This window comes from Mycteria americana, chromosome 6 (genome assembly GCF_035582795.1).
Source record: "Mycteria americana isolate JAX WOST 10 ecotype Jacksonville Zoo and Gardens chromosome 6, USCA_MyAme_1.0, whole genome shotgun sequence".
Lineage (NCBI taxonomy): Eukaryota > Metazoa > Chordata > Aves > Ciconiiformes > Ciconiidae > Mycteria > Mycteria americana.
In genome coordinates, this window is record NC_134370.1 from 18,387,291 (window position 1) to 18,401,576 (window position 14,286).

The following is a 14,286-nucleotide window of genomic DNA, read 5'->3' on the forward strand; positions in this document are numbered from 1 at the left end:
GCCTGGGCCCGGGAATGTATAAGTTTTCCACCTCCTATTATAACTGCAAATGGTATGGGAATGAGGTAAACTGTCCACTCATAAAACGACTCGTGGAACGTCAGAAACCGGAGGGCATTCCCATTATAGCTGTGGAGTGTTCTAAAGTCAGTTCTGAACAAAATGTTAACATTGAAATATTCTAAACTATTCATTTAGGCAATTATGTTCTTTCCTGATGCACTTACTCTTAAATCAATTGTTTAAACTGCACTTAATTTTATTAAGGAGAAGGATAACACAAATCATGCCAAAGAGCTCTGTTAAAAAGGGAGGGAAGCTTCATACACAAATGATTTAGCAACTGAACTACTTACTGAACATACATTAAGCATTTTTGATGTGTGAAATATTACTGGCAATGCATTTCCTGTATTTTTTGTTAATTTATATAAATGGGTGTTCAACCACATGGTAATTTTAATGCTGGCTTTGTTTAATATCTTACAGGAAGCTTCAAAAGATGGTGCATGACATGAAGAAAAATGAAAGTGGGATAATAAACAAGTTCAAAAAGTAAGTTTGAAATGCCAATCCTAGTTTTATCAATTTGGGGAAGTTCACATTGCTAGCATAGTGTATAGTACTTTAGTGATGGGACCATGTTATTTTAGAGGGATATTCTTCAGCGTATGTAAAGAGCTTCAGTCCAGACTGTGACATGCAGACTTGTCATCAGTATTAAGAGTATCACAAAGTAGTTGCGGAACTGGCCTCCAACAGGAGGTTGTGTTTGTAGCCTTGAAAAAACAGTATTTGGGTAAAATGCATTTTTCTTACATGTTCTTTGGGAATGGTTATTGCTTGTTGTTTGGGTGTGTGCCTTTCTCCTCAGGCCACTGTTTAGGCTACCTGCTGCAATTAAGTTTTAATTTGAGGTCCACCTTGAACCAACTGGTCAGACATCATAGTTAGAATTCCCATAAAAATGCTAAGTCCTCCTGTGTTTCAGTCTGATAAAACAAACCCCAGTATTACCTAACATCCTTATTCCAGTAAGAAGTGCTAAACAGCGTGCATATTGATGTCACGTGCATATGAGTGTCATAAAATATTCATGTGTATTTATACACAGAAAGAAATTCCAGTAATTCTGTATCCTTGTCAAATGAATACACCATTCACTGTTTCCAGTCAAACATCTATTTAAACCAATTAGCTATTTAGCACACTTTTTCTTTATGCAATAGCTCATTTCCACTGAACTTCCATTTGGATGTGATTTTCTCATTCAGATGTCTGTCTTTACACGGGTCACTGACAACAAAAGTACTAAGTACTTTTAAAAGTTAATTAGTACACAGTATCTGCAGTGTTTCCAGGACAACCATATTAAATTCTAGAAATACAGCTCTCGTACATAAAAGGCACATATAAACATTGTTTAAAATTGTTCTTAAAGAGCGAGCATGAAGGTTCAGTGCAAGGAAAACAAAAAGTATGGTTTTAACAAGAGCTAATTCTAGGTATATACGAAGCGGTCAGTAGGCTGCTGGGAGAAGCAGTAGGGCTCTGCATGGTTTGGCTATGCAAGAGCTCCGGAAAGCCAGGCTGGCTACAGCTACTGCCCCTGCTGCCAGCCCAGGTGGGGCTGGTGTTTGTGGGGCAGCTGCTGTCCCTGGCAGAGGAGAGGGATACACTTCTAGGAGCAGCAGCAACCACCTGGCTCACCCGTTCCCCGGGCAGGAGGAGTAACCTTAGGTTGCAAGCCCTCCTTTGTGGCCTCTTAATCACAGCTGTGTTTCTGTCCACAAACCTTGAGCAGGCTCTGATGGTAACACCTGATCTATCAGATAGATTCTTCAGATCACTTTTTTCCTTTACTCGTCCTCTTTCACCCTAGCACTGCTGCAATGCACAGTAAATCACAGTCACGTGGTATATGTACTTGTTATTTCCAGACAAGCACAAAAGCAAATTTTCCCTTAAAATTACTCTCTTCCAACTACTTGGATCTTTAATTTAATCTAAGCATGTTTTAGTTTATACCACAGTGTGTATGTAAATAGACCACCACTGTGTTCAGAGATCTGTCTGCAAAAAACTCGGTTTCACCTGGGACCTGCTCACAGGGAAGAGCTTCTAGGCTGTAAAGGCTTTCGGTGGGTTTTTGGAGGAGAGGCAGGTGAGAGGGATTGGGGGGGGGGGGTTGTTGCTTTGTAATAAAGGGTGGCTTCCTACTTCACAGTAGTAGTTTAAGTGTAGTTAATGTTAATAATGTTGCAGTGGGTTCAGTTCAAATGCCTTGGAGAGGAATGCAGATGGCAGAAACAAAAGAAGCATCTCAAATTTATAATTTGAGGCAAGAAATTGCCTCCCATAGTTGCCTGGACATTAATTCTGCTGTTACTCAGTATTGCTCTGACTGTGTGTCCTTCTCTGAGAGTAAGAGGCGAAGGACAGACAAGGGAAAAATAACAAGAACTAAATGTAGCTGAAGCTGGGAAGGTCAGAGGTGCCATCGTTAAATGTCAGATACAAGTTTGCTGCTATAACACTGAAATTCTTTGATTCTCTCAAGATTAAAAAAAAATCCACAAAAAAGAGCAGGCTCATAAAACCTCTCTTAATGTATGACTGCAGCACAAAGCTCACATTTCACCTCCCCCAACTATAAGAATACAAATTGAGATGTAAAAAAAAAATAAATATTATAATCTTTCTGATACTTCTGTGGTTCATCTGAGTCATATTAATCTCTTCGGCAATTATGAAGATCAGAAACTCTTATTTTTTTGAAAATTGAAGAAAAAATGCTCATATTTGCACATGACTTCAGAACTCGAATCTTGAACCCAGCACATAATGAGACTTGCAATAAAAGCATGAGTTGACAACACTGATCAGCATATGTACAAGAGATGCCAAGCTTTGCAGAATTAGAACTAGCTGTATTCCTCTGAATGTGCCCTTTGGGGGCTTTTTGTTTGATTTTAGTAGATGCTTTTTCTAAAAAATGCGGTTATCCAGTTGATCACTTCCTCCATTTCAGTTATAGGATTATTCTATTAAATGTCAAGGATCTAAACATGACTGAAGCACGAAAAATTGTATTAAAAATTGGCTTTATGTAGCACAGATTTGGAATTTGTCTGTATGCTGGAAAAAACATTGTTTTGGCTCAAATTCAAACCTATTATGAGTAGAAATAATTTTAGAGAAGTCAAATAGTGTACTTGCTTATCCCAAGCCTAAAGTTGTCACACATGTACTGTAAGCCTCTACTACTGAAATTGAAAGAATGATCTAATACTTATGAAATACATTTGACTTCTTAACGGTATTTGTCAAGACACTTCTAAAATCTGGATTGGCTCTTGATTATGCAGAAAAGTAAGAGACATTTGTGCATCAAGTGTCTTGCTCTCCAATCTAGTTCATCTGCGGGGTGCAGGTGGGGAGGGATATGTCTGCCATCCATGTGTGTCTTGAAAGTCTGCAGAAAGCAGTCTGAACAGTGGTGGTAACAGGAAAGAAAACTACAAATGGTTTCTTCATTGCTTAAAAGTTCCTGTTTACTCCCCATTCTGACTCAAAATTTTCTGACAGTAAAAATACTGCCCACTGCAAGCTACCATTCACCTGCTTGCCCTTAATCACGTGCAAAACTGTTTACAATACTGGAGTCCCAGCTGCTGTGCAGATCATGATGTCAAAGAGGATTACGTACGCAGGTGTAGAAGCAATAGGTATAGCCAAAGTTGTATAAACAATGAGAGCTGGGGGCATTTTTTCATATTCACATCCTTGGTAATACAGAACAGGGAAGTTAGAGAGAAATCATAGGTTTCACTCTGCAGGGTGGTTGCCTGTGCTTGAAAAACACTATAAAGACATAGCACTCATCTGTAAATCAAAAGTTTTAAGCCTCTAGGCTTTGTTCAGTGGAATCCTAGCTCCATTGAAGTTGATGCTAAAAGTCATACTGCATATACAGCAAAGTCAGGATTCCACCCTAAAGTTTTGATATGTGCTGACCTACTGTGTTGAATAAGAAACTAGAAGTTCAGGTTACTCACCTTGTTGCAATATCACATCCTATCAAAACTTCCTTTGCAAAGCTGTCAAAAATCATGCACTTGTAGTTATTCGTCTAACTGCACACAATCCATATATGTGCATTTCTTGAAATCACATTTGCCACGTGACCTGAAAAATGGAAAGAAAATGCATCTTCATCTCATCTGCTTTACCCAGCTTTTTAGTTGGGTAAGTTTTTACTTCAGATTTGTCTGGTCCATTTTCCTATACCATTTATAACTTAGGCAGTAACTTCAGGCAGAAAAATGGAGTTGTGTCACTAAATGTCTCTCCAACCTGCATAGCTGCAACTAGAAGACATCCATGATAAAACCCTTGGCAGAGGGAAAAGTGGTATTTTATGGACTAAACAGTGAGAAAAAAGTACTAAAATCAAGCTGTACCACACTTAGAAAGAGAAACCAGGGAAAAGTATAATACCTAGAAAAGAATAATACCTTATTTTAACTGTGCTCTGAAGAAACATGAATTTCAAAATGTAGCTGAATGGAATGTTTTGAATGCCAGGATTTTTACTAATATAACAATATTTCATCAAAGTAAAGACTAATAAATCACAACTGTATGCCATTTCACTGCCACAGCACACTGTAAAGAAAATGTGCAAAAGAGTAGGAGTAACACTTTAAAAAAAAAAGTTTCAGATTAATTTTTTGTACAATCGCCAGATACTTCCAATGCTATAACAAACTATTCCACTAGGTCATGAGAATATAGCTCAGGAAAAGTTTATCTGTCAGCTGGATTGTACCTGTTTGGAACTCTGAAAAAGTTTTTGGCAAAGTTCAATTAATTATCTTTTAATCACAAGTGTGAAGATCTAGTGCACTTAGGACTAATACATACTATAAATATTCAACTCAGTAAAGATGTCAATATAATTTCTGTAAAACCTATTAAGTTAAAATGGTTCCTAAGAAAGGAGTGGACTTTGTACAGAATTAACAACAGAAAAAGTGAAAGACTTGAAAACAAAGAGGTTTTAGACACATCTTATATGCTGGGAGAGTGAGCAGAAACACTAGTGAGGAAATACATCTGTAGGAGAATCAAGTGCTACATGTAAAGGGCTACTACTACGTACATTTGGTTACTTTTCTGGGTGTAGCCTTTGTAAAAACAAGTGTTGCTAGAGCAGAAAATCCAGACCTCTGCTGCAGTTTTTTAAAAATTCTCCATTTAGTGCAGGAAAACACAAAAATGTGCTATGAACTCAAAGCATGTGATTAATGATTGCAATTCCTACAGGAGTCCTTACATGAATCCTTACATGAGAAAAGTTAGGCGCGTGCCGAAATGCTTTGTTGGATCAACCTCAGCGTGCTATAGAGGGGAAATCTGAGAATATATTGTTTTTTAAAATGAAATAGTTTATTCTCCTAAAAGTTATTGTGAATTTCTGTACATTGCATTCTGCTCTTGTGTGAGCAGCATCTAGACCCCATTACGTGAAATGTCTCAAATGCTACCTGATTATCTGTTGAAGCTAAATGTATATAATAGGATGTGTGTTGTTGCTTTTAAAACCTGTAAACATACTCTCAAAAATGTACTTGGATTTTATTGAGTCCTTTAGAACTGAAATTTCTCAGGGATATTTCAAAGTGTCCAGAAAGTTACTTATTTTCTATCAAATTTTAGAAAAATACTAGTCGCATGAAAGTAAATGGAAACTTTACTTAGTTTACTTAGAATTATTTAGTTGTGTTCTGTCACAGCTAACACAGAGATACTTCACCACCTGTAACTTCAGTCCCAAGCAGAGTAGCACTAGAATATTTTACTTGGAAATTGCATTTGCTATAATTTTATATAACTCTGTTAAAAGATACATTAGGAAATCATTCTGTTTTCCACTGAAATATGTATGCTCAGTTGGATGGCATTTGATTCTTTCAGTCCTTTTTCATTAACTTCAGGGGAACAGGACGGAGTCAATTGTCACTCTGCAAGCATCTACGTGGATAATTATGTCAGAATCTGAAATAGCTAGGTAACCACTCCTTGGCACAGGGGTTATGTCTTTTGAGCTTGCATTGTGGTTTGCACGTTGGGTCAAGTTCTGGCTCTTGCAAAGTGAAGCTCCAATTGACTTCAAAAGAGCCTGGATTTCAGTTCCAGCACTCAGTAAATCATACCAGTACAGTGAGACTTATTTTTTGAAGTGGATTTGAATTTTAGAGTAAATAACATATTTGAAGAGATTCTAGCAAATATAGATGTGGCCATGAACTGTTTCAGCTCTGTGACAGAAACATTATTTCTTTTCTTCTATTGATATTCAGGTTCCAAAATGAACAAGTGGCCTTAATTTGCAAAACTGGGAAAGATACTTGGGATCGGTATGCTATTTCAGAGCTGCACAATGGCATGATAGGCTGCTTAGACACAGACCTCTGTTCTGTGCTTCGTATGCTTTCGTTATAACATATTTACATTTTCTGTCGGGGCCACTGCCAGGATTTACAGGGCCTGGGACAAAGTACTGAACTCTTCTGCTTAGTAGCTTGGAAATGTATAATGTGGCTTAAGCCATATACTTTACACCGTGACCCAGACCGCCTCTTACTATTGCCTCAGTTCCACTATTTTCCAAGTCTCCACCATCTCTGAACAACTCATGATAGACATGTTGCAAAGTACATTAATAGATTTTGGTCTACCCTTCCTAAGACCTGAGATTTGCCCTGGCAGTGGCCCTGGGTTTTTCTTTCTAACATGCCTGTGCTAACCTGGACAGAACCAACAGCAGGGCTGTTGGGAATGCTTTTTAATTTACTGTTTGTACACTGAGTTATATTACGCTGCAGGAAGTTAAAGACTTGGAGTAGGCAGCTATCCATCATTAGTGTGGTTAGTAATGAACAAAGCAGGTAAACACTTCAAAACTAATGTGCCTAGATTGGGTTTGGTTTGGCTTTTGGGGGGTTTTTTTGAGCTTTAGGAATGCCTGCACCATTTATTCATTGATTCATGCATGTGCTTTTTTTTTTTTTCTTTTTTGTGACTATCTGAACAACAGAATTCCATGAATTCAACTCAAAAGTAGCCAAAGCATTTCTCAAAACAGATGGGAAGAGTTTGTAAATTGATGTGTTAGTGCCAGCATGCCACCACCCTGAGTTACATTGGTGCCTGAACAATGATACCTAAGCAGCATGCTCGGGACCTAAATACTGAGTGTCAAATACTTGCAGTAAAGCAAAATTTGTAGACATCACTATTGCTCAGAGATCACAAGAAAACTTTTTAAATTCATCATGGACAATTTTTTTGTAAATAATTTGCTTATTTTTGCAAATGAATTTGTTAGGACCTGATTGAAGAATCAGTGAAGCCATCAATTCAGTGGACAAAGGTTCAGGTCCATGGTGAGGTCCCATCAGTGCTACAGGCAAGCTGTCAGACAGTGTTCAAAAGTCACTTTGAAGAGTCATTTTAATGTAAATTGTGTTAATGTTTTATATGGCTACAAAAAGCAAAGGTGTGTTTTTTCTCTTCAGATCCATCGGTCTGGCCTCTAATGTCACACATGCACCATTCATTTTGACTTTAAACCCAAATTCTTCTCTTTTTTCACAGGGTAATGAAATAATTGTTTTATCAACTGACTGTAATTCAATGTCTTCTCTGGACAGCTGCAATTTAGCAAACAGGAGTACACATGTATATATGTATGAACAGGAGTACACACATATATGTGTATACACTTATATTACATATATGTATACTCCTGTTTGCTAAATATATATACACGCATATACATATGTATAGCCACAAAGATCCTTTCCATGTTTCTACAAATTCTCTTTTGATTCACTTGATATTACAAATACCATTATAACAGTATTTACCAAAAAAGGGGCATAACACCATAAAATAATAGTAAGTGGGAACAGAATCTGTCCCCAAGACATCTGGTATACATTTAAACATCAGTCAGAACATAAAGTGCATGCAAAATGATAGTTATAAAAATACTGCTGGAGCATGCTGCACCCCTTTCTTATGCCATAGTCTTAACAAAGTCTCTGTGAGACTGAACAGATTTTCATCTTCAGATAGATGTGCATTTATCTCTGACCCCTATGTTATCTGTTTCTGCATTGGAAATGAAGAGGAGGGTGGGTGGGCAAGGAAGCTGTTCTTTCAAAATATGTTCTTAGCAAAAAAAAAACCAAAAAAACCCAAAAAACCGAAACAACTCAGATTATATTCTAATTTCTTATCTGTTTCTAGCTTTTCAAAGCATTCTCCTGCAGCTATGTGCTAAGCATCTGTGATAGTAATCTGTATTTCTTCAGCTGCAGGTATCTTTTTGTTAACAGCTTTTTTGTCTGGCTAATGCTCCCTTCTAGTGAATGTTACTTATTAGATCATAAATATAATAATTATCGTTTACAGGCTAAAAAAAAAACCTCCACCAAGTCTACCACAAAGGGATTATGCTTCAGGTAAGGCTGTATTAATGTAAATTTAAACTGCATGTCTGTGTATATTTGATACCTATACGCCTAACACGCCTAACAGTATTTCAGCTATACTTTTCCTCATAATTTGTTTTTAATGAGAGAATAGTATACCATTATCAACAACTCTGAAGGTAGTTCACACCTCTGAAATGAGAGGCAAGCAAAACATGGCAAGTTGTCCCAGTATGAAGAAAGACTAGCAAGTAGCTACTCTTTCAAAATCAGTATTTACCAGGGGTCTGCATGTAGGCCACTCTAAAAATGGAGGAGAATTTGCACCCAGTTCTCTCTGCCAGAAATTGTGATGTGAAAGTAAATCGGGGAAAAAAATTGAACAAATGGATCATCACAGATTCAGAATCTTAATGCTACTAATGTGACAGTGATGACACCATGAATGATCTTAGAGGTAGAACTATATTTGCTTATGATACAGCACTGCCCACAAACTAGTTCATGCCCATTTTTGCAAGTTAACAGCTATCTCGTTAAGAAAACAGCAATATGAAAACTGAAGCAAAGAGGACAGAGTTTGGAAGTTATCAGATAATTGTTCCACGTTTAACGTAAACACTTGTAATTAGTGTGCTTGTCTTGGAGCTTTAACCGGGAAACAAGAAAGTGCAAGGCCCAGAGGTCAGCGATAGATCCATTACGTAGACATTGTTACTCCTACTTAAAAATTAGATGCATTAGCAGGACACTCTGGGTAAAGTGCATGCTCTGCTGTTCAGACAATGTGCAGTTTGCCATTTTCTAATGCTTTTCCAACAGCTCTGAAACAACTTATCAAAAACAAGCAAGCAAGCATTTAATTTACTATTCAATCCAAACCAGATGTGTTGCTCTGAACTGTTTAGCAAATTTTGACCACTCTTTTTTTTTAACTGAATATAATAGATTTCTTTTCAATCTATACTTAAGATAAACGTTTATGTTCACTATTCCATCTCCTTAAATAACTCTGATGTTTGGTTTAGAACATGCAGACAATGAAGAGGAACAATGGTCAGATGATTTTGTAAGTACATATTTTGGGGTAGTAGGAGGTTACTGTAGCAACAAGTTCAGCACAAGCAATAATAAGTTTATTTTTGAATCATCTACTTACGGTTGAACTTATACTACTGAAATGTTACCTTATTTGTTACATCAGCATTATTTACAAGTAGCCACTGATTTTTAGCTACCTCAATTTTTTTTACATTCAACTTAGAAGTACACTCAGAAGCACTGCCAGTGATAGCCATGGATGCTAAGCTTTTTGGATAAGTAAGCGCATGGCATCAATTTGAGGGACTTCTCAAACTGAACAGTAATTTCAGAAACCAGTAAGGTTTTCTATTTGGGGGAGGGAGGGTGGAAGAGGTGAGCAGGGAAAAGCCACTTCTTCCTAAAAATGAAAAATTTCTGGTAAGATTTTAGAGAACATTAGAATGAAGTAAGTCGCGGTCATCAGCCATGTAAAGTAATTGCCATAGGGTACAACCATCAGCCTGAGGTGACTAGTTTCCTTCTGGAGTTAGCTGCTGGGTACCCTTTTAATAGGAAATGGAGAGGAAGTGACAGGACACATCAGGAGTCACAGTTGGAACTGTCCTCTGAAGGAAAACAAGCTGTTGGTCCATAATTTGAAGAACTTTTGAACTCTTGAATTTGAACTCTTGATGTGAAAAGATTCCTTGGAGATAGCAAGGAGACAGCAAGGAGACAGGGAGCAGGAAGCTCCTGGGAGGAGCAGAAGGGGAGGCAGGCAGGAGTGCCTATTTGTTTAGAGAGGGACCACTAAAAGGGAATGTAACGTGTCCTTTCAAGGATGCATTCTTGTAATTTAGTTAATTGTACTCCTGCAAGGATATTTGTATTGTACACTGCTATGAAGCTGTAAGTATGTTATGAGATGAGAAATGGGAAGTTCTGTCTTTCTAGGACAGTGATTATGAAAATCCGGATGACCACTCTGACTCTGAGATGTACGTGGTCCCCAGTGAAGAGAATCCTGATGACAGCTATGAGCCGCCTCCAAGTGAGCAGGAGAAAAAGAAGATTCCCTCTGCATTCCCTATCTCTAGGGGTGAATATGCAGGTAGTTATGGACTAGTTGGCTATGTCGGCTTGATAATTGCTTATTTATCAGCACCAAAAAAGAAGTGGCCTCAAATGGACTAACCTGTGCTTTCCTCAAGAGTTTGCTTTTAATTCTGACAATCAGGTCTTCAGCTTTCAGGGGTATGATTCCTTATTACAGCATGAAGCAGGTTAGTATTACTGCTAGCAATGTTTAGAACTTTAATATAATGTGTCCTAGAGACTTTGATAGAATCCATTAACTACAAAATTCAAGCAAAGGTATGGGAGATATCACTAATTTGGTTCCAGATTCATCTGCATAATTTCATGAAGGAATTCATACTGAAGATTAAGCACATAAGACTAGACAGATTCCTTCTTAATCTTTTCTGTATCTCAAACCATTATTCAAAAAGCAGTAAAACAGAGGACAAAGTAGCCCAAATATTCACTCCATATTGTCCTTCAAGATTGATACTGAGGAGATTAAATATCCTGAAAAACAGGACAGGATCAAGATTTTTACTTGCATCTGTCCAGCATAAAGGCATGTTTTCTTCCTGTTTCGATTCTCTTCAACCATGGGCAGATTGCACTGAAGTGAATGTACGTTAGCTTCAGTTAGATGAAGATTTGGGCCATGGAGAAAAGAAATATTGGCATGATGCCTGCTTTCGGTTTTGTATGATACAAGACTGTTACTGGTTATAGAATAATCATCAAAGTGTTAAAATGCCACATACGTACTCATAGAAGTTTATCAGCACTTCACCTACGTGTTCTTTGAAAAGGGGAGGAATTTTTAAAATGACACCCCAGAGGACCTGGCATAATTTGTGTTTTAGTCCCACCCTTTGTACTGTAACAGTTGTTTTTCTCATACATCAGATAGGTTCTTTCTCACTTCCTATCACCAAAGTTCATACTGGTACAGGTCATACTAACTAATGGACTATCCCACCCAGCCACCACCTTTTCCCCAAGGAGTTAACCAGTTATTCGTACAACAGTCAGTGTCTAAGCACCCTCTGCAGCCTGATAGAGAGGACTAGGTTGCTACCTTGAGTGACGAAATAGGACCAGTTTACACACAAGTCTCAAGATCAGGATCAGCGTACACTCAGGTCTGCCTTTTGACCTGAGCTGCAGCCACAGTAAAGACTTGTTTGCACAGGTAGTAGAAGACGGTCCAGAGGCTAATGTGTAATTTTTACTACAATTGTTGTTTTCTTCTGTATTAAAAGACAATCGCACCAGTCACCAGCAGCTTCCTCCCATCAACAAACCTCTCCCAAGTACACCCAGTCCAGCCGTGTCCAGACCGAAGAAACCATCCATGCCTTCCCTGCCTTTGCCATCTCCTGCTGCAAAACCAAAAGTACCACCGAAGCCTAAGGAGTGTAGTGATGATGAGGTAATGTTTATAGATATACTTGTTTCGACAGTTTAAATGACTGATGACCCCGTACCAATCATAAGGCTACACAGCAATGCCATGGCCTGGTCTCTTTCTTAGCCTCTATGGTACAAATCATTTTGTACATCACAAGCAGTGACCTGCGAGTACCATGCTGATTCTAGGGGATATCTGCCTACTTCAGGAGGCTCTTCAGGCCACAGAATAGTTTCTGCTCATCCATAACAAGCTGCAGGCAGTGGGGAGAGTGCAGCCTCAAAGGCTACCCCAGGACCAAAGGGGAGGGAGGGCTTTTATCCACCAGTGCAGCACTGGAATAATTTGGTAAAGGGTTTTCTGTCTTGGAGAATCCCATCCGCACAGGATGATAAATGTCTGAAATAGCAGTCACTGTGAAATAGCAACTATTATAAGCAGCTGCCAGCGCTTCAATCCCAACAGTTTGTTGTTGTGATAGAGGTTTAACTGGTAGATTTTTGTCCTGCATTTCTCACAGGATAACTACATTGTGCCAGTGGACAATGACGACGATAACTATATTGAACCTACAGAAAGCAGCACGTCACTACCTACAAGATGTGAGTTTTAGTCATTTAAGCTAATAATTATTGCCTTTTTAGGAACAGCAGTGGAAAAAATGGATCAAATTAATGTCTGTTTCTAGGGTTCAAAAAGGCAAATAGCCTGCAAAAAGGCAATTGGCTCCTTTGGCCCATGACAAGGCCAAGGAAGATTATTTTTAACTTTATTGAAAGCCATGTTTAATTCCTGCCTCTCTCGCTCAGCTGTTTCAAAGTCTAGCCCTTGTACAACCAGGAAGCTTTTCATGGTATGTGATCTCCCTCCTCATCCAAGGGAGCCACAGCATTAAAATTCTCTGTTTGCTGAAGTGCCTCAGGAGAAGAACAAGCCTTTTTAGATTTTCAGCAAATAAAGACAGACTTTGATTCTTTTTTTTTTACCTCACTATTTGAAGTATATTTAGCTGGAGAGTGAAATTATTACAGTCCAAAGGTTAAAAGTAAACAGAGAAGAGTATGTAGTTCTGGTCTCTGACATTACTGACAGTATCAAACCTATTCAGCAAGGCATGCACACTGAATAATGTTTCCCTTTTAAAATGAGAGCTGCTTTCTGCCTCAGTTGATTTGTTCAAGGTCACACAAAAAGGCTATCACTTGGACCTACTTAATATTTATTCTTACTGTATAAATGTTACGTTGTTAGTTTTTAATACATATGTGTATATATAAAAATATATGTGTGTATATACACATGCACAAGCATATATGTATATGAATAAAATATGGTTTTAGCTCCTGTGAACAGATTTATGAAGACAACAAAGTCAGCCCCCCCTACTTCTCCAAAGCCTTCTCTTACTTCTGATATGCAAGGTATGTAGAGTTTGTATCGCTGTTAAAATAAAATAACCTAAGACTGAGGGATATTAAATTACGCTTGATGTATTCACAACACAAACGATATGCCATACTTCAGTAAAACAAAAATGTGTTCCCCTTTAGGTTTTTCTATGCTGTGGTAGTTGTTTTGGCTAGCTTGAATAGTAAATATGTTTTAAGCATGAATAAAACTACAACAAGTTATTTGCTCCAAGCCAATTTATTTTTAGTCTTTTGCTCTAGCAGAGGAACACAAATGGATCAATACAGCAAAAACAATTATAGGACTTAGTATGTTAGTAATCCCATTTCACTATAGGAATCAAGACTCAATACTTTAAAACCACATCAAGATTGAACCTTAAAGAAATTCCGTATAGGCTGATGTTTTGCATGTCCTGTGATAACAGTGTTCCCATTTAAGTTCTATAAAGAGCAATTTCTTTGGAAAAAGAAAAAAAAAAGCAGAAGCAAATAAGAAGAATCATATTTGCTTTTGTAAGTGCACATATACTTTCTTAATCTTTCTTAGCTGTGCTAACTCCGAGTTGTTTTGCATCCTCGTCATGTCATTAATTGCTTGGAATGTAACCTTTACAGATTGATCACACAGTTCTTTAAAAGTCTTTGCATATTCATTAGCAATGTGTTTGGCTTTCAAGTCGTAAACTACAAAAGTTTTTTTTTTTTCCTGCATGACTTAGGATTTTGTGACTTACTTTTCAGACATTTTAAAACGCCCTTTTCAATCTTAGCCTTTCTGTAAATCAGTGTCAAGCAACAACCAGCTCCTGACAGATGTTACTTAAAAAAAAATAAAACATCTCCCCCTGGTGGGAACTCG

The 14,286-nt window shown here is 37.8% G+C and overlaps 1 protein-coding gene across 1 annotated transcript in view; it reads left to right on the plus strand.

Annotated features, from left to right (window-relative positions):
- BLNK (B cell linker) overlaps nt 1-14,286 on the plus strand; it is a 102,938-nt gene that overhangs the window by 70,780 nt on the left and 17,872 nt on the right. The window contains exons 4-11 of the mRNA XM_075504816.1: nt 490-555; nt 6,366-6,422; nt 8,485-8,534; nt 9,533-9,573; nt 10,482-10,638; nt 11,867-12,036; nt 12,536-12,617; nt 13,356-13,436. Of these exons, the coding sequence (XP_075360931.1) occupies nt 490-555; nt 6,366-6,422; nt 8,485-8,534; nt 9,533-9,573; nt 10,482-10,638; nt 11,867-12,036; nt 12,536-12,617; nt 13,356-13,436 (704 nt within the window). The remainder of the gene's footprint in view (nt 1-489; nt 556-6,365; nt 6,423-8,484; nt 8,535-9,532; nt 9,574-10,481; nt 10,639-11,866; nt 12,037-12,535; nt 12,618-13,355; nt 13,437-14,286) is intronic.